The 26,068-nt window shown below is 50.4% G+C and overlaps 1 protein-coding gene across 1 annotated transcript in view; it reads left to right on the forward strand.

Moving 5' to 3' along the window:
* Positions 1 to 21,474, forward strand: part of USP43 (ubiquitin specific peptidase 43) — a 57,149-nt gene extending 35,675 nt beyond the window's left edge. Inside the window, 7 exon segments of the mRNA XM_047757452.1 lie at positions 1,437 to 1,540; positions 2,919 to 2,996; positions 3,720 to 3,846; positions 3,946 to 4,294; positions 7,225 to 7,383; positions 8,434 to 8,598; positions 19,800 to 21,474. Coding sequence (XP_047613408.1) covers positions 1,437 to 1,540; positions 2,919 to 2,996; positions 3,720 to 3,846; positions 3,946 to 4,294; positions 7,225 to 7,383; positions 8,434 to 8,598; positions 19,800 to 20,830 — 2,013 coding nt within the window. The 3' untranslated portion in view covers positions 20,831 to 21,474.
* Positions 21,475 to 26,068: the final 4,594 nt, after the last annotated feature.

Below are 26,068 nucleotides of genomic sequence, written 5' to 3' on the forward strand. Positions count from 1 at the left end.
CTTGGGTCCTTCCACCTGGTGACTATTGTGAATAAGTCTGTTTAAGGCTCACTTCAATTTTAGAAAAGTTGGAACATGGAAAAAAAGTACATCTTAGAATAAAGACATAGGCAGTGTTTCTTTTATGTGGGTTGTTTTGATTGTATAAATACTTAGCATTTGATATATAAGATATACACTAACTTGCTTTTAGTTAATTGCCTCATTTTGGTAATTTGGTGATAATAATCTTAATAAAGGAAATTAAATTGCCTATTAATAATTAATGCACACCAGAGAAAACCATGACTCGAAAAGATATATGTACTCCAGTGTTCATTGCAGCACTCTATACAATAGCCAAGACATGAAAACAACCTAAACGCCCATTGAAAGAGGAGTGGATCAAGAAGATGTGGTGCATATACACAATGGAATATTACTCAGCCATTAAAAGGAAGGAAATAATGGCATTTGCAGCAACATGGATGGACCTAGAAATTATCATGCTAAGTGAGGTCAGTCAGGTAGTGAGGTACCAACATCAAAGGCTATCACTTACATGTGGAATCTAAAAAAAGAACACAGGGAGTTCCCATCGTGGCTCAGTGGTTAACGAATCCGACTAGGAACCATGAGGTTGTGGGTTCGACCCCTGGCCTTGCTCAGTGGGTTAAGGATCTGGCGTTGCCGTGAGCCGTGGTGAAGGTCGCAGACGCGGCTTGGATTCCATGTTGCTGTGGCTCTGGAGTAGGCTGGCAGCTACAGCTCCGATAAGACCCCTAGCCTGGGAACCTCCAGATGCTGCGGGAGCAGCCCAAGAAAACACACACACAAAAAAGTAAAAAATAAATAAATAAATAAATAAAAAAGAACACAATGAACTCTTTTGCAGAACAGATACTGAGGCACAGACTTTGAAAAAACTTAATGGTTTCCAGATGAGACAGGCTGAGGGTGGGGGGATGCACTGGGGGTTTGGGATGGAAATGCTGTAAAATTGGGTTGTGATGATTGTTGTACAACTATAAATGTAATAAAATTCATTGAGTAAGAAAAAAGAAAGGAAAGAGGAAGAGAAAAAAGAAAGGAAAAAAAAAATTAATGCACTGAATGGGCTCCGTTTCCTCTGAACTGTGCCCATAGTTGCTCTAATTAAACATGGGTTATTTAATTTTATTTATTTATTTTTTTAAAAACATGGGTTATTTTAAATCATTGTGTTTATTGTTTTGGAAAATTTAACGTGTCATATGGTGTTCACTCACTCTGAAAAGGAGTAGTCTTAAAAAAGCAGAGCGTTTATGTGTCTAGGTCAGGAATACTCATTATTAAGGGCGTATTCAAAATACGCCATAAGCAGAAGGTTGCATTTTGGGAGGCGCTTCTTTGCACTTAACCGTTGATTTCCAGCAACGTGCGTGATGATCTGCTGCTTCCGGTTCTTGGTTTGGCAGAACCCGGGGTCGCTGTTCTCCATCCGGGTTGTGGGGCTCTCCCTGGCCTGCAGCTACTTGTCCCCACAGGACAGTCGGCCCCTCTGCCACTGGGCAGTTGACAGGTAAGGGGACATGCCCGATGTGGTCAGAGAATGAAGGCATTCTTATGTGACCAGACTCCCCCGAGCCTGTGTATCCATCACGTTGGTTACAGCTTAGCTGCCCTTGGTCTCCGGCACCAGCAACTGGCTCGGGTCCTTATCCACACCCTGGGCTTTCAACCCTATGTCTAGAGCGGGACCAGTGGCTGCTTCAGAGAAGAGGAGACACGGAGGTCCCCAGAGATTAACTTGCTCAGGCTCCCATGGCATTTGTGAAGTTGAACCCGGGTTCTTCGGGCTGAAAAACATCCCAAATCCTTCAGTTAGGTTCTGTTACCAAACTCAACCCGAATGGTGGCTCTAGGGGAGGGGAGAGCCCCCACTGGGATCATTGGCCCAAACTGTAGAGGCTTGTGGATCGGGGCTGGGGTCCAACAGAAAGAGAGGAGTTCCCGTCGTGGCGCAGTGGTTAACGAATCCGACTAGGAACCATGAGGTTGCAGGTTCGGTCCCTGCCCTTGCTCAGTGGGTTAAGGATCCGGCGTTGCCGTGAGCTGTGGTGTAGGTTGCAGATGTGGCTCGGATCCCGCGTTGCTGTGGCTCTGGCGTAGGCCGGCGGCTACAGCTCCGATTGGACCCCTAGCCTGGGAACCTCCATATGCCACACGGGAGTGGCCCTAGAAATAGCAAAAAGACAAAAAAAAAAAAAAACAAACAGAAAGAGGGAGCATGAGGTGGGGGCCTTTGAGAAGGGAAAAGAGCCGTGCCCTCACGGGAGCTCCAGTTTGGTGGTGCCAGCCTATACGCTGAGTGTCCCCTGTCCTGACAAGAACTTGGGAGGAAGTACTGAGAGACGTCAAAGCACTATGACAGAGGAATATGAAGTATACCGAGTATCACAAAGGTTTAACGATTGAACTTACACTCTGTCTGTCTCCTCTCATTACTCTTTGTTTTTTGGTTTTGTTTTCGTCTTTGTTTTTTTGGCTTTTTAGGGTCACACCTGTGGCATATGGAAGTTCCCAGGCTAGGGGTCGAATGGGAGCTGCAGCTGCCGGTCTACACCACAGCCACAGCAATGTGGGAACCTACACCACAGCTCATGGCAACACTGGATGCTTAACCCACTGAGCGAGGTCAGGAATCGAACCCGTGTCCTCATGGATATTACTCGGTTTCATTGCCGCCGAGCCAGGACGGGAACTCCAACCCGCACATCTCTTCGTTTTTCAAAACTAGCACTTGATACCCGTGACCACTCTGGGGACTGCACACAAGCGGTCTCCTGCAGTGTTCGTTCTTCTGTGGTTTGCTTACCGTTGGGAACAGCGGTCGGGGTGGGGGTGGAGGAGAGCAGGGGGAGGAGGTCCTTGCTTGAAGCTCCCAGTTCTGTCCTCAGGGCTCTGCACCTCAGGAGGCCGGGAGGCCCCTCGCACGTCAAACTGGCCGTGGAGTGGGACAGCGGCACCCAGGAGCGGTGAGTCCAGCAGAGTCCGACCCCTGGCAGACGAGGCCCGGCCTGTGTGTGCAAACAGGCCTTCCTGGGCCTGTTCCCCTGATGTGACTGTGGGGTGTCTGAGGCCTCCTGGACGCCGTTGACCCCTTCCTCCGGAAGCCCCAGTGACAATTGTTTGTATATAAACAACAGTGACAGGATTAGTGGTCACGATGGTAGTGGGTGGTGCCAGTGGCGCTAATGGTCATACTTGTCAACGGTTAGGGGACACCCACTGTCCCCGTGCCAGTCACTGCTCCCAGCGCTTTACACTCACGCAGTTGATTTCATGCATCACAGTGTTCAGGGGGCCGAACCCTAATCCACACGGTCAGATGTGGAAACCCCGGCACAGGGAGGCCCCAGGCTTTGCGTCGGAGCTCTGAATTACTCAGCCCATGGCCATGGCTCTCACACCCAGGGCACCTGCCCGACTTTGGGGAAGGACATTTATTAATCACCTGCAGCACGCCAGGCCCTGCGTCACGGCATGAGACAAGGATGAGTGATCCCAGGGCGCAGTCCCTCTCGGAGCTGGCGAGGGAGACTGAGAATTCTAGGAAAGGAGAGTGGGCGATCCCCGGGAGCTGGAGGAAGGGGCCTCGGCCTCCCCGGCAGGTGCCGGGCACGCTGTTAGCTGGGAGTGGGGACTGGGGAAAACCCGCCGAGGGGGATGAGCCACACGGCCTGTCGGCTCTCGCGCAGCCTGTTCGGGAGCGTCCAGGAGGAGCGGGTCCAAGACGCGGACAGCGTGTGGCAGCAGCAGCAGGCGCACCAGCAGCACAGCTGCACCCTGGACGAGTGTTTCCAGTTCTACACGAAGGAGGAGCAGGTCCCGCCCCGCGGGGGGCGGGGCAGGGCGGGGCCTCTCGCTGGGCGGGCGGGGCCCTTGGGTGGGTGGAGTCTCACGGTCCCGTGGCTTCCTTTGCAGCTGGCCCAGGATGACGCGTGGAGGTGCCCGCACTGCCAGGCCCTCCAGCAGGGCGTGGTGAAGCTGAGCTTGTGGACGCTGCCCGACATCCTCATCATCCACCTCAAAAGGTTCTGTCAGGTGGGCGAGAGGAGAAACAAGCTCTCCACGCTGGTGAAGTTCCCGCTCTCCGGGCTCGACATGGCTCCCCACGTGGCCCAGAGAAGCACCGGCCCCAAGGGCGCGCCGGGCCCCTGGCCCTCCTGGAAGCAGCCGGCCTGCCTGCCCACCAGCTACCCGCCGGACTTCCTGTACGACCTGTACGCCGTCTGCAACCACCAGGGCAGTTTGCAAGGTGGGCATTACACAGGTGAGACTGCTTCTCGGCCCGTGGCTGCTGCGGCCACGCCTGTGGCTGTGGCCTTGGCCTCCACATGCCCCGGGGACAGCCACCCCTGGGATGCTGAGCTCACTCGGGCCCTCTGCCCCAGCTGTCCCCTCACCCGCTGCACACCAGGCACCTGCCAGAGGGCAGACATAGGGTGGAGTCAGGTTGGCGGTGGGAATGGAAAGCCAGTTACGCCCGAGTTCTCGACCCATATCAGATATCGGAGGGTGATCGTTGGGATCTGGGGAGAACGTCCATCCTCATCTGTGATGCAACCCAAGGCCTTCTCCTTATCAGATCTGGTCTTTTTTCATTCTCCCGGGGACCTGCGGTGGGGACTGACAGTTAAACTTGGAGGAACTTGGAGAGAGTGAAGGACGGAAGAGCAGAAACAAAGACCAGGGGCGACCCATCCCATCGTTCAAAAGCATATACTTTGGTCTGTTCTAGACTAATATAAATTAGGTCATTTTTGAAAAAAAATGCTTGAAAATCTTTTGACCTTTGAAAACTGCGCTATTCCTATGTGCTAATGAACCTGCAGTTTGGAAAACACAGGGCTGTATAAAAATCCAGGATTGTCACTCCTTCATTCATGGAACGAATATTTATGAAGTCCCCGTTCTATGTGCAGACCCTGGGCTTGGTGCTGGAGCCTTGGTGACCAACACACAGACAAGAGTCTTGCCCTCATGGGGCTGATTTCGGACACAGAGGCTGCCTGTCCCTTCAGCACTTTCACTGTGGGCTACCGTGAGAAGGTGATTGGTTGATGTGTCTGAGATACAGATAAGGCCTCTCTGAGGATGTCACCTTTAGGCTGAGAGCTGCAGGCTGAGGTGGCCCTAGCTTTGTGAATCATAAGAGGAAAAAACTGTGGGCAGAGCTGCTAGCGTATGCAAAGGCCTTGAGGCAGAAAGAGTTGGCTGTGTTTAGGGACCGGTAGAAGGCCGCGGTGGCTGATGTGATGCAGGATAGAGTCACACAAGACGGGGCTGGATCAGAAGGCCCTGTAGACCACGGGTGAGAGTTGGCCTTTTTCCAAAGGGTGATGGGAAGCCATCGAAAGGCTTTTAGGCAAAGGAGTAAAGGCATAGTCTAGATCACAAATTGAGGTCATTGCTCTATGGAGTAGTGGGTGCAAGGGAGCAAGAGTGGACGTTGGAGTCCCAGTGAGGAGGGTGTTTGTTGGGCCCGAGTGAGAGATGGTGTTGGCTGGGACTCGGGTGGTGACAGGGTAGTCAAGACTCACTGTGGAAACAGAATCAGTGAGGCTGGCTTTTGGATCCAGCGTCGGGTGGAAGGGAAAGGGAAGAGCAAAGATGAACTCTCCATGCCGGCACAGTGGGCTCTTGGGCTAAATCCAGTCTGGCACCTGTTACAAGTAGTTTTTACATTTTATTTTATTTTATTTTAACCTTATATTATCTTATTTTATTTTATTGTCTTTTTAGGGCCATACCAGCAGCATATGGAGGTTCCCAGGCTAGGAGCTGAATTGGAGCTAGAGCTGTTGGCCTACACCACAGCCACAGCAACTGGGGATTCAAGCAACATCTTCGACCTATAACCCCAGCTCACGGCAACGCGGGATCCTTAACCCACTGAGTGAGGCCAGGGCTCAAATCTTTGTCCTTGTGGATACTAGTCGGGTTTGTTACCGCCGAGCCATGAAGGGAACTCTGGTTTTTACACCTTAAAAAGTAGTAAAAGGAGTTCCTCCCGTGGCGCAAGGGGATCAGTTGTGTCTCGGGGGAGCTGGGGCCCAGGTGTGATCCCTGGCCTGGCACAGTGGGTTACACATCTATCATTGCCGCAGCCACAGCCTAGGTCACAACTGCAGCTTGCATCTGATCCCTGGCCTGGGATCTCCGTATGCCTCAGGGCAGCCAGAAAAGAAAGAAAAAAAAGTGGTTAAAAAAACAAAACCAGCAAGAATACCTGGCAGAGAACGTCTGTGGCCATAGGCGACCTGCAGAGCCTAAAACGTTGGCTATTTTTATTTTTTATTTTTTGGCCATCCCTGGAGCATGTGGACATTCCCAGACCAGCGACTGACCCTGCGCCACAGCAGTGACCTGTGCCGTGGTGGTGACCACACCAGATCCTTAACCCACTGAGCCACCAAGGAACTCCAAAACGTTGGCTCTTTGGCCTATTACTGAACATAAGTTGGCTGACTCCCAGGTTAATATGTTATGGTGCATTTACTGAGATGTGCACGGAAAGGAATATTTCTTACACTTGTTCGGAAGAGGATCTTTTAGGTCACAAAGAAGCATCCCAGGAGTTCCCGAAGCAGTCTTGGTGAGGATTTGGGTTCGATCCCCGGCCTTGCTCCGTGGGTTAAGGATCCAGTGTTGCCGTGAGCTGTGGGAGGCATACATGGCAGATGTGGCTCAGATCCACTGTTGGCTGGAGTTGTGGCATAGGTCTCAGCTGCAGCTCCAATTCAGCCCTTAGCCTGGGAACCTTCCTATGCTGCAGGTGCAGCTGTAAAAAGAAAAAAGAAAAAGAAAGGCAGCGCACCATTGCCCCAACTGCCGGTATTCATTGCCTCCTGAATCAGACACCCGCACTTGGGAGCGTCTCAGAAGAACCGGGGTGGACGTTGGCATTGTTACCCGGAACTCCCAGAGATAACTTGGGAATCCCTTTTGTTGGAGTTTTTGCCCGAGCAAGCGCCACAAGATAAGGATTCGGCTTGTGTTGTAACAGCCCACTTTTCCAGGGAGCCTCTGGGAGTGTAACTGATGGATCTTTTCTGATTCCACCAAAGTCGTTTCTGGCTAAAAATGGACTGATGTTTCTCGTTCCATTACAAACCTCTATTTTTTCAGCCACGCCAGCAGGAAATGTCTTCCTGCTTTGGGGGTCTCCAATAACAGGGACTTGGGGTTTGGACTTTGCAGCCTACTGCCGGAACTCTCTGGACGGCCAGTGGTACAGTTACGATGACAGCACAGTGGAACCGCTTCTAGAAGATGAGGTCAATACGCGAGGGGCTTATATCCTGTTTTATCAGAAGAGAAACAGCATTCCTCCCTGGTCAGCCAGCAGCTCCATGAGAGGTGGGTGCTTTTCCTCTTACAGGACAGGTGAGGGTTGAGAACAAGAAAGATGCCCAGTCGAGCGATATGGACTAGGAGGCGTCGGCAGGATCTACACGCAGAAGCCCTGCCTGGTCCTATGGAGCGTGTAGATCTCTGTGGACTAGTGTCCCATTCGTAAGCATGTGGGATGGACCCGCTGAAATCCAAGAAAGGGAAAAAGAATAATATTTTGCATCTGTGGCAGGTGGCTCTTGGGAGCATGGGATCCCATATTCCCAGTCTCACTCATAACTGAGCCAGATTTTATTTTATTTTACTTGATGTTTTTGCCAAGCCTGCGGCATGCAGAAGTTCCCAGGGCAGGAATCGAACCTGTGCCACAGCATTGACGTAAGCTACAGCAGTGACAATGTGGGATCCTTAACCCACTAGGCCACCCGGAAAGTCCTTGAGTCAGATTTTAATTAAGCTCGTGCGGTATTACCTTGCGTTAGTCCCATTACAAGGGAGAGGCAATTATAATGGATGGGGGTCTTATAGGAAGTAACTACTTAACCAACCCCAGAGATGCATTTATTAGACAACCTCAAACTTGCTTGGCAGTTGGGGGGAAAACGGGGTCAAAAAGGACCTTTTTGGGTGCCTCAGTTCACTCTGCAAACTGGCCATCTTTATCCTTGAGGCGAAAGAGCATTTTGTAAAAAATTACTTGAATTTTCTCCCCTCTCCCATGCCTCAATTGTTGGAAAATGGCCAAATAAACCCAGACGCCCCAGCAGGTCTAAATCCACCCTTTTACAAAATCCACCTCCTTTTCACAGAAGGTAGACCTGGAAAGAATGAGGAAACATGCCTAGTTTGGAGTTGGCGACTGTTAATTTCATGAGAAGGATTTTAGCACACATCGTCACACGGCCCTTTCTGGGCCCAGATCCCCCAGATCTGTTGGCATTTCCGGGATTCTGCTCTGGTTCTGTAGTTCCGGGCTCTGGGGGTGGGAATCTGGCATCCTGGGGACCCGGAGGGAGGGAGCCAGGTCCAGCCTGACCTCTTCGTGCTCCTCTGCAGGTTCCACCAGCTCCTCCTTGTCTGACCACTGGCTCCTCCGGCTTGGGAGCAATGATGGCAGCACGAGGGGCAGCCTGTTGTCCTGGAGCTCTGCCCCCGGCCCCGCCCTGCCCCGCGGACCTGAGCCCGCCTTCGCCACCAGCAGCCTGCCCCGGCAGGAAAAGGGTACGTACGTCTGATTGTGTTGGTTAAATTGGCTCATCTTGTTTTCCTTTTCTGGGATGGCCGCTGCTCCTCAGCTTCATCAAGGTGCTGGCACCTCATGGCCTGGAGTGGGTATAGAGCCCCTTGTAACGACTGGTTTAGTCACCTCTCAAATCAGATCTCCTGGACCCAGCCCAGCCCCGGTCCACTGCCCTCCAGCGAGGTGCCTTCTTTCTCTGCTCCCTGGAGCCCACCATTTAAAGGGGGAGATGACCCATCAATGAGTGAATGAATATTCTGATGTGATAGAAAGCAGGAATGCGGGCAGAGAGATAAACCATCAGAGGGAGAAGGTGTCTCGGCTGGAGGGTGGGAAGAGGGATGCAGAGGGCGGGTGGGGGAGGCCTTCCAGGAGGGGCGTTTGGAGCAGTTATCTGAGTGCCGGTGAGTCATGTCAGGTCTGGGCACGTGCTCCAGACAAGGAGCTATGAAGGCAAAGCCTGGTGGGTGGGACTGAGCCTGATGGCGAAGAAGATGGTGGACCTACATCCCAAAGAACCAAGGCAGAATTCAGGCTTCTCTTATAATAAAAAAGGAGGGGGGTTGGCTGGTTGTTGCAGACTTCTTGGTGTCAGAATCCTTTGTTCTTGCAGCTCTCCGCCAACTTTCTTTTACAAAGGTACAGAGTTGGCATGACTAAGCTCTGGCAACAGAGCCCAGGGGTTAGAGCCAAAGGACTAGATTCAACATGGAATCAGATTTGTTCTTCTCTGTTAGAAGTTCTCTGCACAGAAGTTTAACTGTGCATATGAGAGAGAGGGAGAGAGATTGTTGTCTGGTAATGTTGACCATCATTGTCAGTAAAAAAGCAAAAGCAAGGATTTTGAAAAGAAATCTTGATGAGTGGGATTCATGGATGGGCTGGAATCAATCTTAGAGACTGACCTGGAGAAGTTTGGCTTGATCACCAGGGGAAGCACCTTGGGTGAGAATAGATGTGTGGATTCTTGAGTTATTTATGAATTCTCCAGAAATCCACATTTTTGCAGTTGGATATGATGGACGTGATGGGTTGTCTTTGGGAAATGCCTGCTGGTGTCTGCCCATGGCATCTGGGTCCGGGTGGGTTGCTCCTCTTGCCTCATCAAAACCTCCCGCATTATAGAAAGAGATTATATTTTGTTTATGTCTTCTGTTGTGGTTGGATATTGGGCTTGTTTCCATTTGGGGCTTTTACCAGTAGTATGGCTGTGACCATTTTTATTCGCGCCTTTTTGCTGTACATACCTATGTCTGCATTTCTGTCGGGTATGTTCCTAAGAGCGGAATTGCTGGGATGTTTGTGTGTTTATTCATCCGCTGCCTATTTCTTTATACTTTCTGTTGCTATTGTATAAAAGTAGCCACCATCATTCCTGGTGTGTCCCAGGCTCTTGTTACTTATTTGCAAGGGAATAAATGTGATGATAGAATCTTAAAACTGTAGATGCCTTTAGATCACCAGGATTCCAGCCCTCCGGTTATTATGGTTTATGTAGCAAAGTTTGGTTGATTATTCCCCCATGTTCAGCATTTTGGCTCCAGTATTTCACTATTGGACAGAATACCCATGGGCCCACCTCCACCTGCAGGTCACACTGGTCTGATTTCCTCAGAATCCAATCTGTATAGGAGGGCAATTTAATGCATTATATTCTGACTCACCCTGTCTGGGCAGTTCTTTTCCCTTCATGTTTTTAGGAATGCACATTTCGAGTGAACAAAAAAGGCATTCTATCCCAAGCTGGTCCACTCCCCCATCAGCATGAGCCTCTGACAAGCTCATAAATTCATCTCAGTCCTGTCCGGAGGTGTGGAACCTCGGGCCATTTTGCAGTTCTCCCCAGAAGAACTGTGTTTTACACCTCTTAAGGAAGCACCTTCAGAAGGTGGCCGATTTTTCAACATTGGTCCTCAGACAGGGGTCAGGCACAGCTCCCCAAAACTCCCCAGAGAGACAGAGAGAGCTGGGGTGGGAGAAGTAATCACAGGAGAACTGCCCTTTAGACTCTTGTGGGCATTTTGCTCACCTGCTCATCCAGATCTCTGGCAGAGAGGAAATGAGGGTCCTTTCACAAAGGAGAAAGCCGAGCCTGGGAAGCAGCTCAGCTGCTAATAGACCCACTCCCTGGGCTCCCTCTGGCCACCAGAGTCCTGGCTCTGTGGCTCTTAGGTGTAAATTCCAAATTCAAGTTTATTCTCTTTGGACACTGCAAGAGCCTTGCTTCCAAAGGGAGCGTTCCCTCTTGGAGTTTGAATATGGTGATGATGGATTTGAAACCTACTCGGGAAGCTCCGAGATGGTTGAAAATCCAGTCTCTTTTTCCTGTCAGTACTAAGCCAGGGCAAGATCAAAATACATCACATAGGTTTTTAACCTCCTCTCCCCATGGGTATATGGGAGAATTTTTTTTACTGTCAAAATGAGGAGAGGGGACGACTGGCACTAGTCCCCAGGGGGCGAGGATGATAAACGTCTTGCAATGTGCGGGGATGGTAACATGTCGTATAGACTTGTCCCTCCCAAATACCAATGGTCCCTTGTAGGCAAATACCGATAACTTGGCAGCTTCATCCTTCTATTAGCTCTGGTTATGGGACCTCATAATAAAGAAGACATTTGAGGAGTTCTCATCATGGCTCAGTGATTAACAAATCTGACGAGGGACCACGAGGTTGCCGGTTCGATCCCTGGCCTTGCTCAGTGGGTTAAGGATCCGGTGTTGCCGTGAGCTGTGCTGTAGGTTGCAGATGCGGCTCGGATCTGGCTGTGGCGTAGGCTAGTGGCTACAGCTCTGATTAGACCCCTAGCCTGGGAACCTCCATATGCCTCAGGTGCGGCCCTAGAAAAGACAAAAAAAATAAATAAATAAATACAAACAGAAATAAATAAGGCATTTGAAACAAAAATGAACAGATCCAAGTTTTGTGAGATCTGCAACTTACACAACTGGGGACAGGTATTGGGAGAGGCTCTATTTAAAAAGGGACATAGAAACACCTTACTTTTGCAATTGTTATGAAAATATGACCACGAGGGGGAAAAAAAAAAGCTAAGTTCCTTTGCTGAAGAGGGGCCCTGGGACTGCAGTGTTTCAGTGTTGGTGGCTCCTGATGGTAAATTTCCTCTCTGGCTTTTATTGAGCCTCAAAGGTTTCATTCTCTCTTTTCCAGTGCTTTCCAAATAGGATGTTATTTCAGTTTGGATTTCTCCTTTGATCTCAAGGTTCTCTGGATGTTCCAAGTATTTAAGAGGTTTTGGCCACCCTTTTATTCTTTGTGTCTAATTTTACGGCTTATGATCCAAGGATGTGGTTTTCGAAAATTATCCCCGTTTTGTGATCAAGTACATACGTGATGGTTATTTTATCAGTGTCTGTTTACACACAAAATACTGTACATTGTCTGTTTGAGGGATGTGCACTTTACACCTTAACTGTTAAATTAGGTGAGTTTATTGTTGTATTCAATTTCCCCATCTCCCTTTTTAAATTGAAGTATAGTTGATTTATCATGTTGTGTTAGCTTCTTGTGTACAAAAAAGTAACTCAGTTTTATATATATATATATATAATATAATACATGTATATTTTAAGAATATATATATTCTTTTCCATTATTTGTTATTGAGATATTGAAAATAATTCAATTCCCTTTGCTATACAGTAGGACTTTATTGTTTAGGGGTTTTATATATAGTAGTTTGTATCTTCTAATCCCAAACTCCTAATTTATCCCCCATCCCTTTCCCCTTCAGTAACCTTAAATTTGTTTTCGACGTCTGTAAGTCTATTTCTGTTTTGTAAATAAGTTCACTGGTATCATATTTTAGATTCCATGGGTATCATATTTTAGACTCCACATTTAAGTGATATCATATGATATTTCTCTTTCTCTGACTTATTTCGCCTAGGATGATAATCTCTAGGTCAATCCATGTTGCTGCAAATGGCGTTAGTTCCTTTTTAATGGCTTGGTAATATTCCATTGTTTTTATATACCACATCTTCTTTATCCATTCATCTTTCAATGGACATTTAGGTTGCTTCCATGTCTTGGCTGTTGTAAATAGTGCTGCAGTGACCATTGGGGTACATGTATCTTTTCTAATTAGAGTTTTCATCTTTTCCGGATATATGTCCAGGAGTGGAATTGCTGGATGATGTGGTAGTTCTGTTTTTATTTATTTTATTTTATTTTTTACTTTATTTTGGTCTTTTTGTCTTTTTAGGGCTGCACCCGTGCCATATGGAGGTTCCCAGGCCAGGAGTCTAATTGGAGCTACTGCTGCTGGCCTACACCACAGCCACAGCAACGCCAGATCCGAGCTGCATATGCGGCCTACACCACAGCTCACTGGATCCTTAACCTACTGAGAGAGGCCAGGGATCAAACCCACAACCTCAAGTTTCCTAGTCAGATTTGTTTCTGCTGCGCCAAAATGGGAACTAAGGTAGTACTGTTTTGAGTTTTTAAAGGCATCTCCATACGGTTTTCCATAGCGGCTGCACCAATTTACATTCCCACCAACAGTGCAGGAGGGTTCCTTTTTCTCCACACCCTCTCCAGTGTTTATTATCTGTAGACTTTTTTTTTTCTTTTTTGATTGCAACCTGCAGCATATGGAAGTTCCCCGGCCCGGGATCATATCTGAACCACAGCTGCAACAACACTGGATCCTTAACCCACTGAGCCACAGCAGAGGCAATACTGGATCCTTAATCCTCTGAGCCACAGTGGGAACGCCTAGACTTTTTAATGACGGCTATTCTGCCTGGTAGGAGGTGATACCTCTGTAGTTTTGATTTTCATTTCTCTGATAATTAATGACATTGAGCATCTTTTCATGTGCACACTGGACATCTGTGGTCCCCATGACCTTCAATTGACCTTACTTAGGGCTGACTGGCTAGGAAAGAAGTCTATGGAGGCATATGCTATGTATGCCTGTATTTTTATTATTTTATTTTCATTTCATTTATATTTATTTTTGGCTGCACCCGTGGCCTGTGGAAGTGTCTGGGCCAGGGATCGAACCCAAGCCATAGCAGTGACAATGCCGGATCCTTAACCCGCCGAGCCACAAGAGAACTCCCTGTATGCCTGCAGTTTTAATTAAGTACTCCCAGAAATGTAATAATTTTTGCTTTGGATTGTCAGCTGCTTCATTAATAGGTGTCCATAAGCTGATGACCATTAGGTCGTCTTTACGAATGGTCTTTGTCATTACAACGTGGCTCTGTGGCCTGTTCGTGCTTTGTTATCCTCAATTCTGCCTTGTTTGCGATGCAGAATTCCCCTCCTTCCTCCTTTATTGTGCTTGCATTTGCCTGGCGTCCTTTCCTTTCTCTTTTGTTTCCTAAACCTTTCTCTTTGAGTGGCTGTACGTAGTGTCTGAAAAATAGCATGTTGCTGGTTGGTTTGTTTTTTGTAACGTAAACAATTCAGAGCCTGTCTTACAAAGGGAAAGTGCAGTCTGTTCATACTTGATGTAACAACTACAAAACTTGATTTTTTTTTTTTTTCTTGGCACATGGAGTTCGGATAGAGATCTTTTTTTAAAAAATGGAAGTGTAGTTGATTGAGCATATAGTATTTCACGTAGACAGCAGTGATACAGCTATACATGCTCTTCTTTTTCAGATTCTTTTCCCCTATAAGTTATTACGAAACATCAATATAGTTCTCCGTGCTGTACAACAGGTCCTTGTCGCTTATCTATTTGACGTATAGCCGTGTGTATGCGTTCATTTCCTTTAAATGTGTTTCTGTGACTGCTCTTCTTTCTTATTTTTACCGATGTGCTCTGTGTTCCCTCTTCTCCCACTTGTTCACTGGGCAGCTCGGCTCTTTTCCTGTTACTGTCTGCTTCCCATTGTTTATATTCAAATGCACTGTCCCGTTAGTATGTGGCTATGAGAAGCCTGCTCTTTCCTGCCAGTCCTTCTGTTTCCTCCCCACCTCCCCCACCCCCAACTCCGGTGAGACCTATACGCTGCTTCCAGGTCATTCCCCCGAGCTGAGAGCCTGGAGCTGATGTCTCCCATGCCCGGTGGTCTGTTTCGGGAACTCCCCGTGCCAACCCGCAGCTCCTGGATTCTGCTGAGATGGTTTCCTGCTCTGTTCCAGACTGGAGTCAGAGTTCCTCTTGCGGGTCCTTTTCTGTCCCAAACACGCTAACTTAACCTTCTGCAGCGCATCCCCAGACCACGTGTCACGCAGGGGGTGGGAGGTCCATGATCGCAGGTCCATTGGGCACCACCGTCTGTCGTCTTTTCATCACCCTCTCTCTTGGGGTCTGGGTGCTGACTTTCAGTGTTTGTGGAGAGTTCTCTCAGGAAGGCATGATGCCCTCTCTCACTCGCGGCCCAGGTATTTCTTTTCCCCGGAGAGCGGAGGGCAGCTCAGCTGGGGAGGGGCTCTTAGGTTGCAACCCCTTCCCTCAGGCATCTGGGGACATTTTCCCACGGTCTGCCGATCTCAGGGTTGCAGGTGAGAAATTCTTCTTTTTCATGTGAGAGTCACTTGTTCTTTCTGGCTGACAGCTTTGAAGATGCTGTCTTTGACCTTAAGAGGCTAGAAATTCTGCCAGAATCTGCCTGGGCCTGTATTCATTCCTCAACCCTGCCTGCAACCTGACGAGGCCTCTCCCTCTGCAGAAGCAGAGCTTTCTTTAGGGAAATGCTCTTTTTGGCAAATTATCGTCCTGCCTGCTTTTCAAATGCCGGTTATTTGCCTGTCACGCCTCTTGCTCTGTCGTCCAAGTCTCCCAGTGTTTCTCTGCGATTGCTGTCTTTGTCATTTTGCTCCGTGACGGGGCACGCTGCTCTCACAATGAGAAAAATTTGTGAAATTTACCAAATGTCATACATTTCCAGACCATCTCCAGGCACTTATTTGAGGCTTAGCAGTGACCCTGCATGCCTTCAATTCATGGACTGAATTTTTAAACCCGAGAGGCTCACATTTTCAGTCCCTGTTGTTCTATATTTGAGCCAAAGAGCTTTTCCTTTGTTTTCTCTGATGGCCTGGACGGGCCTTGTTCTGTTGGTTCTGTTTATTTTCATTCTCTGACTCCTTAGGTGGGCTGGCATTCTGTTTCTGCCCATCGGGGCTTCCCTCCACCCTCTCCCGGGCGGGGGTGGTTCTTGGAGTGAGGAACGGGGCGGTGGCCTTGGCCACCCCTGAGGTCGCCGTTCCCCTTTTCAGCCTGGTCCCGCAGGCTCAGTCTCAGAGGTGGACAAGCTCAGCCGCTCTGTGCAGCATCTCCTTACCTTCTGTGGGACCAGAGGAAAGATCAGGAGTCAAGCTTGCCCCAGGTTGCACCGCACAACCAGAGACAGAAGTGTCTCCATATGCAGACTGGGGCTTAGAAGATGGAGACCCCTAGTGGGGGCTCTCTTCTCCCTTGGTTACAGCCACGGAGGTCCTTTTGCTGCTTCCCTGACCCTCCCAGCTTGCCTGTGCCTCAGGGCCTTTGCCCCTGCTCCTCCCCCTGCCTGGCACCCGATAACCCCGGGTCTCCATGTGGCTTCCTCCCTTCACTCAGGTCTCTGCTCACTCCGCACTCACTCACCGATGCCCTGCTAGTCCCCCTGCCTCATCCTCCATCAGAGCTCTCATCACCACATCCAGCGAGATCTAGTTTGGCTTTTTGTCGGACCCTGTCAGGAACAGGCACTCTGTGCTCCTTTCACTGCCGTATCCCCAGCACTGAAAATGGTCCTCGGCACCCAGGAGGCTCTCATTAAATATTTGCTGAACACAGAAGTCGAGGCCGCCCTTGGAGAGACCGAAAGCACGGGACAGGGGAAAGTCGTCCTGTCGCAGGTGGGCTGGGGGCTGGCGAGAAGAGGCCCTGCCCCCTGGTGCCCTGCACTCGTCCCTGAGGCCTGATTTCATTAGCCGAGGAGAACGTCACAGAGGAACAGATGTGGCCTTTCCCATCGTAGCATCCGCCGGCTCCAGGGCCACTGTGTGTGGTGGGGGCCACACCCTTGGGCTGACGCAGGCGCCATCTGTGTGACGGGCTCTTGGGGACCTGGCAAGCTCGTTCTGTGTGCTCTGGGGCTTCTCTGGCCTTCAGGAGGCACTTAACCATTCAGGTCCTCGACGTAGCTTCAGACCGTAGACCCTTCCTGCTTCTCAAGCCAGCCTGGGCGTGAGCAAGGCCACAAGCGCCAGGGTGAGAAGGAAGCATCACGCGGGGGTCTCCGAGGTGCACCTCTGCCTCTGGCTCCCAGCATCCAGGGGAGGAGCAGGGGACTTACCCTCCCCACCTTCCTCCTTTTGCCCCTCCCCGCTTCTCGCCGCGGCAAAGTACTTGCTGCATCCACGAGGGCGTGTTCCCAGTCATTTTTCCATTTAGCTAAAGCCCTGGCTCCCTCTCAGATCCAGTAAACAATGAAATAAAATAAGGACAGTGATGGTCCTTTCTCTCTCCATCTTGAGAAAGAGGAGCCGGGCCCCCTGTGGCCCCCTGAGGTTCCAGAGACATGAAATGAGCCGCCCCCCGCAAGCTGGGGTGCCATCTGCCACCTGCCGGGCTGCAGGCTGGGCCTCTCATTTGGAAAGGTTGAAAGTCACCGCTGTGTGACTCCTCGTACAGAGCTTCTCTTTCCACCCTTTCCCACGGCTGCAGACAGGCAACAGACCCTTCCCACACAGCTCAGCCCCCAGAACAGTCTTTTTTTTTTTTCCTTCCGAGGTGTGGGAGTTGAATGATGGAGCAACAGCAGTCAATCAGGACTGAAATTTCAAAGTATTAGGGGTGAGACTGTCTGTTGCTGGCTAATCTAAAGAAGGGCTTTGAAAGGCCAAAGATTATCTGTGAAAAACCTGAAAGGCAGGATCCACAGAACCTCTGAGAAGCTGCCAGATGCCTGACAGGTGATGGGCTCTCTGCTCCCTGATGTCTAGGTGCTGTCCCTGCCTGAGGCACGGCTACCCCTGGTACCAGCTTCTTGGACCTCCTGAGCCCCTGTCTGTGCCTCTGAGGACCCCTGGTCCCTCTCCATACAGCGCGGAGGTTATCTTTGGTGGGTGTAGTCCCGGCTCACTTGGGGAGCTGACTTCCACTCCAGGATGAGCAGTGGACGGCTGTGGGCGAGATGCGGGTGCGCTTGACCCAGGATCTTTCTGTCGTCGCATGACTGGCCTTGTGCCACGTGTGCTTCAGTTGAGGATTTCTTTCTCAGTGGTTGCAGGCATCTTGTAAATCAAGGCATCTTAGTGGTGCAAGGACTGATGACTTTGAAACTTTTTTTTTATTGTGTTGAAATACACATAACACACGTTACCATCTCAAGTGTACAGTCAGTGGTATTAAGCACATTCATGGTTGTTGTGTGGCCGCCACCACCATCCATCCCTATAACGCTTCTCTTGTAAATCTGAAACTCCATACCTGGTAAACACCAACTCCCTGCCCGCCACCCTCACCCCCAGCCCCTGGCAACCACCTTCGTAGTTTCTGTCTCTCTGATTTTGGCTGCTCAGAGTACCTCATAGGGTGGAATCGTACAGTCTGTGTCTTTTTGATGATTGGCTATTTGGGTCCTTTGAGATTTCCTATGAATTTTAGGATGAGTTTTTCTCTTTCAAAACCACTGGGATGGCATGGAATCCGTGGATCGCTTTGGGTGGTATTGACATTTAAACACTATTAAATCTTCCTAACCATGATCATGAGATGTGTTTCCATTTATTTCTGTCGTCTTTAGTTTCTTTGGCAACATTTTCTAGTTTTCAGTGTACAAGTCACCTCCTTGGTTAAGTCAATGCCTAAGTGGTTGATTCGCTTTGATGCTATCATAAGTGGAATATTTCCGTAACCGGTCGGCTGTTTCCTAAGACAAACTACACACCTTGTGTCTATGTATGTTCCCTTTAGAAATGCTGAGATTTAGGAAAGACTTGAGAAGAAAATCAGTCAGTCTTACACAGCACCCTCTCGGTTCCCTCCACACCATGTCACTCTAGTATTTATTTCTCCATACTTCTTTGTATGAGTTCACATGAACAAATCCTAAACACACACATACACACACACACACACACAGTGTATATATTTTTTCAGGTTGGATGCCTGTGTTTTTCTAAACTCTTTCTCGCTTAACAGTATATATCAAAAACATCTTTCTAATATATGCAGGTGCAGCAAAACACACAATGGAGGCATATCTGGCAATCTGATAAAATTAAGCGCATGATTCTTTTCCTTTTTCTCTTCCTTTCTTCCTTTTCCTTCCTCCCTCCCTCCCTCTTTCTCTTTCTTTCTCCCAAGGTAGACTATCTGACATTCATGCATTTGAAAGGGACAAGCACCTACTTAGACCTGGAAAAGCAAGATTTCATGGTCATATTTTTTTTATATATGTAAGTTTTTTTTTTCCGTTATAGCTGGTTTTCAGTGTTCTGTCAATTTTCTACTGTACAGCATGGTGACCCAGTTACACATGCATGTATACATTCTTTTTTCTCACATTATCAGGCTCCATCATAAGTGACTAGACATAGTTCCCAGTGCTACACAGCAGGATCTCATTGCTCATCCATTCCAAAGGCAATAGTCTGCATCTATGAACCCCAAGCTCCCCATCCATCCCACTGCCTCCCCCTCCCGCTTGGCAACCACAGGTCTATTCTCCGAGTCCATGATTTTCTTTTCTGTGGAAAGGTTCATTTATGCATGACCATATTTAAAGAGGAATGAAAATAGCTTTCTCTTGTGGCTCAGCAGGTTAAGGATCCAGCGCTGTCACTGCTGTGTCACGACTTTCCATCTCTGGCCTGGGAACTTCCACATGCCACAGGTGCAGCCAAAAATAAATAAGTAAATAGTTAAAATTAAAAAAAAAAAAGAGGCATGAAAATGCTGTTAAACTTTAGGCGAGCTGCCTCGGACACTGAGCTTTCTTAGGAGTCCGCACTGCCTGATGTAGCTGCCTTCGGGAGTTGGCACTGGCTTCAGATGCATAAGTGGATGCTGTGGAATAGTGAGTGAAACCACTGATGCCACCGAGGGCAGGAACCACAGTGCCTTGTTCCGCGCTGTGTCCCCGATGCGGGGACTGGCCGGGACCATCAGAGGTGCTGAGCCAGTGCTCCTTAGAGTCCGCCCTTGCTGCTGCGTCTGCCGCGGAAGGCTACTCGGGCACTGATGCTCTCGGTGTCTCTTTCAGGAGGCTCGGAGTCCAGGCCTCTGGCCCGGGGTGTGCAAGGCCGAAGCATCAGCATGAAGGGCCGTGCCCCTCCCCGAGCCAAGCAGGGGGCCTTCAAGACCATGCCCCTTCGGTGGTCTTTTGGGACCCGGGAGAAACCCCTGGGTGCATCTGTCGAGCTGGTGGAATACTTAGAGTCCAGAAGGAGACCTCGATCCACGAGCCAGTCCATCGTGCCGCTGCTGACCGCGGCGGCCGGCGGGGACGAGAAGTCCAATGCCACCCTTTCCGCCGCGAGTGTCGATGGAGGGCCCACCGGTGACAGAGTGCTGGCTGGAGCGCCCTGCCCCTCGGGACACCCCAGCCACTGTGCCGTCCCGGTCAACTCGGATGGGCCAGATGCAGCCAGGAAACTCAAGGAAAATGCAAGTCAGGATATCAGGCTGCCCAGGCAGTTTGACCTGCCCCTCCCGGTGATGTCCTCAGCGGAGAACGGGAGACGAGCCCGGCCGGGGGACAGCAGCCAAGCACCGTCCCCCAAGGATGCTCCGAGCACTGCGGCGCTATCTAGAAACAGTGCCGGTGGTGGCAGAAATACTTTGGACAAGATGAGGGCGGGTGCGGAGAGAAAGGACTCCGAGGCAGACAGGTTCCCGCAGGGGACCCTCACCCTCCTGAGGTCCGTGTTCTGGAAGAAGGAGAACAGGAAGAGCGACAGGGAGGAGGCGGCCCCCCCGGCGGCCCCCGGCTCCCTAGGGAACGGCAGGCTGAGCCCCGCTGTGGGTGAGCAGGCCCGAGGCTCCCCTCCATCTCTCAGGATCCGAGAGAGCCTGGCCAGGGGTCCAGCAGGCCCCCTGGAAAGGGATGTCCGGTCAGCCCCCAGCTCTCTGCACCTCCCTCGCAAGGCTGGCAGGCCCCCGCGGGCCAGTGCCCTGGGCACATCACAGAGGATTGCTCCCGGAGAACAGACTTCTTTGGGCGCCTTGCCAAAGGTGAAGTACCACACGCTCTCCTTACGTCGGAAGAAAACGTTGCCCGAGTCCAGCCTCTGATGGTGGGTGTGTCCCGGTGATGTGTGGACCTGGCCTATTCTCTCGACTCTGCACTGAGCACCTACCTGTGTTGGTAATGAGACTTGGGGGAGCCAGTTGTCTTGTGACCTCTGAAAATAGTAAGAATTAAAAAAAAAAAATTCTTTGGTTTCTGCATCTAGATTTCCACCACCGAACTTCCAAAAATACCTACCTGTATTGTTGGCTGCTTTTATACTTCAAGACCACCAGAGGGCACTGGTGGGTCAGCATAATCATTTCAGGGCAAGAAATGCTGTTTTGTTCAAACAGTTCCCGGGTCTAAGTATTTGTACTAAGGGTGAATGGATGGGGGCAAAACATAGAGCGTAACTCTGTGAAGAAGGCTAATGAATAAGAATCTTCAGTATCAAATAAAATACTGTCATTGGCTTCCCCTATTTAGTTATTATTTTTTTCAATAGTGGACTTAAAGGGAAAATCTTCTTTTCCTCTTCATATTTCTCTGGGACAAAGCATGAAGGATGCAAAGAAAGGTGGTAGTGACAGTAAAGCAGGATTCTAAAAGAACTGAGATAGCAAGAGAAATGACAGATTTTAGGAGAGTATTTAATATGTAACACAGGGAGTTCCCGTCGTGGCGCAGTGATTAACGAATCCGACTAGGAACCATGAGGTTGCGGGTTCGGTCCCTGCCCTTGCTCAGTGGGTTAACGATCCGGCGTTGCCGTGAGCTGTGGTGTAGGTTGCAGACGCGGCTCGGATCCCGCGTTGCTGTGGCTCTGGCGTGGGCGGTGGCTATAGCTCCCATTGGACCCCTAGCCTGGGAACCTCCATATGCCGAGGGAGCGGCCCAAGAAATAGCAAAAAGACAAAAAAAAATGTAACACAATAATTGTATTAAACTTTTCCAAGGTATTTAAAGAAGATAACTATTTTGATACTAAGGAAAAAGGGAAGTTTTTTTTTTTTTTAAATGTAATTATGAGATCTATGTACAATTTTAATAAAAGCTCACTGGTGAAATGTACAAATGGCTCTCTGAATTATTCAAGTTAGACAAATTATTTTGTTTCTGCTGCATAAACTTAGCTCCCTGCATGTTTTAAATATGTGTTCTTTTTTGGCTTCTTTTCCCTTCTAGGTTATTAAAAAAGACTGAGTGCTGTGATATACGGTAGGTTCTTGTTGATTATCTAAGCTCCTTGCTGTTGATCTCAGAAAAGCCATGGATTGAGTTGGTTCTGAAAATTTCAAGTGCTTTTAATTAAAATGACTCGCTGTTCTCTGAGGAAATGGAAGTCTCCCCAGTTTCTCTCTGGCGGGCATGTGCTTTCAAGGACCAGCATCTGAGCCTGTCTTAATGGACCATCACTTTGTCACCGGCCAGAGTCCTTAGACTCTTTATCCAGTAGAAATCGATGAGAGGCCAGATGAGGAAACCAGACAAGGGACTTTATTGGGCCTCATGGTACAGCAGGCGGAAGTGAAAATGAAAATGGTTACCAGGTGCCCTTGCCTGCTCATGGGGGTGGGGCGACCTAGTCCGTTAAATGGGGAGGGGGGCGCGGATGGGTGGGTCTGGCGGGATCTGCCCACCTCCTTGGCGGTGCCGTGGGCAGGGATCATGCCCAGGACCCTGCTTTTGCTCCCAGGACCTCAGAAGTGGCAGCTGGGCTTTGACCTCTTTGTATCGTGTTCATAATTGGCCCCTGCTGGGCACGTGCGCCGTTATTCTTGGTCCCCTATGGTTTCTCAGTACCTGCTGCTGGAGGAGATGTTTGTCCAGGGGCAAGCTCCTGGGTAAAGGGTCCCAGGTCCCAGGTGGCAGCCTGCCTCCGGTTGACTATCCTGTGTCTCCGAGAGCTTTGCCCACTGCTCAGTGGCTGTTCTAACACCTGTCCCCCCCGCTCCTTACTGGGGAGCGGCTAAGCCTGATCCCAGGTCGGGGGCTTGTTATTTGAAGTTACTGGCGAGTCTGTGAGTCCACTTTAACCATCCGTTTTCTAGAAATACTTCCTTTCTGCTGGGCACCGTTTGTGAAAGACCCCTGACTCCAAAAATTACGTTTTTCCTCATACGCATGGCCTGACTCACGGGTGAGTCTCTGCTGCCACTTTTTTCTCTTAAGGAAGAAGGAGATTCTTTTTACTCCCCGCCCCCCAGGGAAAGACACTGTCCTTTCGCGCCACGGTTCCAAGACAGAGAGAACCGAGATCATAGAAGGAGAAAGCAGGGGACCGGCCACCTGACCCAGAGGGACTGCGGTTCCGGTCCCGAGACCTGTGGGTTTACGTTTCCAAAGAGGTCTCTGCGCTCCTCAAGTCCTGACCCCTCCCGCGGCGAGGGAGGCGGGGCCGCCCGTGCCCCCGCCCCTCCCGGTGACCGGATCTAGGTGTCCCTCCGCTCGCTCTAGTTCTTTCCCCTCTGCTGACCTTCGGTTGTCATTTCTCGATCCCTTGACCTTCCCAAGCCTGGTCTCAATGGCTTTGGCCTTCAAAGGATGGGGCCGTGACTCGGGCCTGCACCCCCAGGCGTCTCCCTAAAAACCCTTGCGTATCCTGAACAAGTCCCCGTTGTTAGCAGTTTCCTCTGTGACACCCCGTAAATTGGGGCATTTGCCTTAGGCTCTGACGTTGGGACAGAAAGAGGCAATTACACCTGGTCCCTGGTTGTTCTGGCTGCCACCCCGGGTCTTCAGCGAGGAAGCTTGAGGCCCCTTGGTCTCTGTTCCCCTGAGGTTGCTTCTCCTTCCAGAGGCACCCGGTCGGGAAGGCGGGGAGGACAGAGCATGGGAAAGGATTCCGCCCAAACTGGAGGCACTGTCCCACCCCTGACCGTGCATCTGAGCGTGCACAGCTGGCGTCTGGTCAAGGGCGTTTAAGGAGGACGCGCGGCAGAAGTACCGGGTTGCTTTTTTCAAATCACAAAGCTGCCCCCTCGAGATGGGAGTGCGAGGCGGGTTGAAAGCCGTGGAGCCAGATGCAAAGCGGCCTGTGACTGAGCTCGCTCGGCGTGCCGTCAAGGGCCTCCCACCCTCCTCTGCGAGCCTGGGTACCCCGCCTGGACCCACCCCTGCTCCTGAGGCGGGGACATGGGTCTGGTGGTGACAACGCCCTCCTGGCTCCCAGCGTGTCCTCCAGGCTTGCCACTGCTTTGCTTTATCCGTCCAGTCCTGGAGGGAAGGGTTCGCAGGTCAGAACCTCGGGCCAGGAGGCCATCCTGGTGGTGGTAGATGCTCCAAGGGTTCACAGGGTCAGAGGAGAACGAACAACTCGAGGAGATGGTAAACTACAAGAGTGAGAGAATTTGGAGTTCCCTGGTGGTGCGGCAGGTTAAGGAGCCAGCGTTGTCACTGCCCTGGCTCGGGAACTTCCACATACTGCGGACATTTCTAGAGAGAGAGAGAGAGGGAGCAAGAATTGCAGATCTGGGAACAAATGGAGAGGTACATGCTGGTTCCCCCCTGCTTTCCAGGTGCGCTCAGCAGGCTGCCTCTCCCTGGTGGGGCTCGGGCACAGGGATGGCGAGTGAACCAGGTTCGCTGACTTGATTACGTCTTGAAACTGCAAAGCTCACATTGACTGGCATCAGCTGACACTCCTGTGGCCCTTCCTGTGTGTGCACCTCGTCCGATGGGCTTCAGATCTGCCCTCCAGAGGCTGAGAGCTTGGGTCCTTGGCCACCAACTCCTGTCCCCCACTGGTCAAACATCATACCCCGGGGACACGAACTCTTCTGCAGTTCTGGACTCCCGCGCAAGGGTTGAAGGAACCCTCCGGCTTTAGAGGAAACCCGAGGCAGAGAAGTGGAGAGGTGAGGTGGAACGCTGTCGGCAGGTGAGGGAGCCTTCCACCATCCTGGAGGGGACATGTCACAGGGCGCCAGAAGCACCTGCTAATTCCTCCGGATTCCTCTATCGCATATCTACCCGGACATGTCCCCTTTCTGGCACCGTCTAGTCCAGACCAAACTTCCCCGCTGCAGCTCAGCCTTCGTAATGGAAACTCCTTGATGGACTTTGCAACCCCAAGTCCCCCCCGTGCGCCCCCCCCCAGTACCACGGTTACTCCAGGAAGGTGGGGGTGATCTGGCTCTCCGTTTGGAAACCTCGCCCAGCTCTAACACGGAAAGGACTGACTTCTTGGTCCTCCTCAGCTGCAAGGCCTCCAGCCATCTCCACCCACAAGCCCCAGCTCCGCTATCGACCAGCTGCAGGATTTGGGCTTCAAGATGGACCCAGCCTCCCGAGGCTGTTTTCCGCACCAGTGGAACTGGAACCCCTAATGGTGGTGGAATCGGAGGCTTGCTGGGAGCACTGCATGAGGTGCTGTGTGAAAGTTCCTCATAAGGTACCAGGTAGGTGGTGAATGCTCAGAAGTTCCTCCATCTTCCCCACAGATAAGCGTTTACCAAGAAAGGCTTGTTATGCCTGTAAGTGTGTCCTCTCTTTCTTCTTGTGAGAGGTTCTTCGTTTTCTCTTGGGAAACCACTGCCTCCCCATTCTGTGCATCTGGCGGAGCTGCCCCACCTCTCCTGCTCTGGAACCGGTACGTGGCCCGGGCTTGAGCAATCAGATGACATGGTGGTCTCGAGATGGCTACATGATCAGAGGGGTTTGGAACTAGGGGGAAAGAGGAATCGTTGTTTCATGGCTTCTATGCAGATAGGATGTTGGAATCCATTTGTCGTGAAGATGAGGAGAGCCTGCTGAGGTTGAAGCCCACCCAGCAGAATATGTGGTTGGGAGATGAAGAAAAAAAAAATAAGACTGAATCCTGGGGCCGTCCCTTGGACCCCTGGATCTAACTATACCTGAATGAGGACTTTCTAGTTACCTGGGTGAATCAATGTTTTGGTCCACTCTGTGGTCTGGGATGGTCACTGGCCTCTAAGGTCCAGTCCTTCTATGTTTTGAGGGCTGCCTTCAGGCTGCCCTGGTTCTGGTTCTGCCATGGTATCCCGGAAAACATGATCAGCCTCAGTTTTCTCACTGATGAAATGGATTTGTCAGCTGTTCTAATAACTCAGGGTTGATAGGAAAACCAAAAGGGGTCTTGGAGGGGAATGCTTGTTGGAGATGGTGAACTGCCTGCAATTTTGTGGGCTTGTTACTGCTCTGCTGGATTTCCGGGTCAGAGAGGGCAGCTATAAAATAGATTTGAAGCCACAGTGACACCTGGTGGACATTCCTCTTATTGCATGATGCTCCCCACGCCACAGCTTAAAAATAACATTTCCCCTAGGTTTCAGTCTAAA

Source organism: Phacochoerus africanus, chromosome 14 (assembly GCF_016906955.1).
Source record: "Phacochoerus africanus isolate WHEZ1 chromosome 14, ROS_Pafr_v1, whole genome shotgun sequence".
NCBI lineage: Eukaryota > Metazoa > Chordata > Mammalia > Artiodactyla > Suidae > Phacochoerus > Phacochoerus africanus.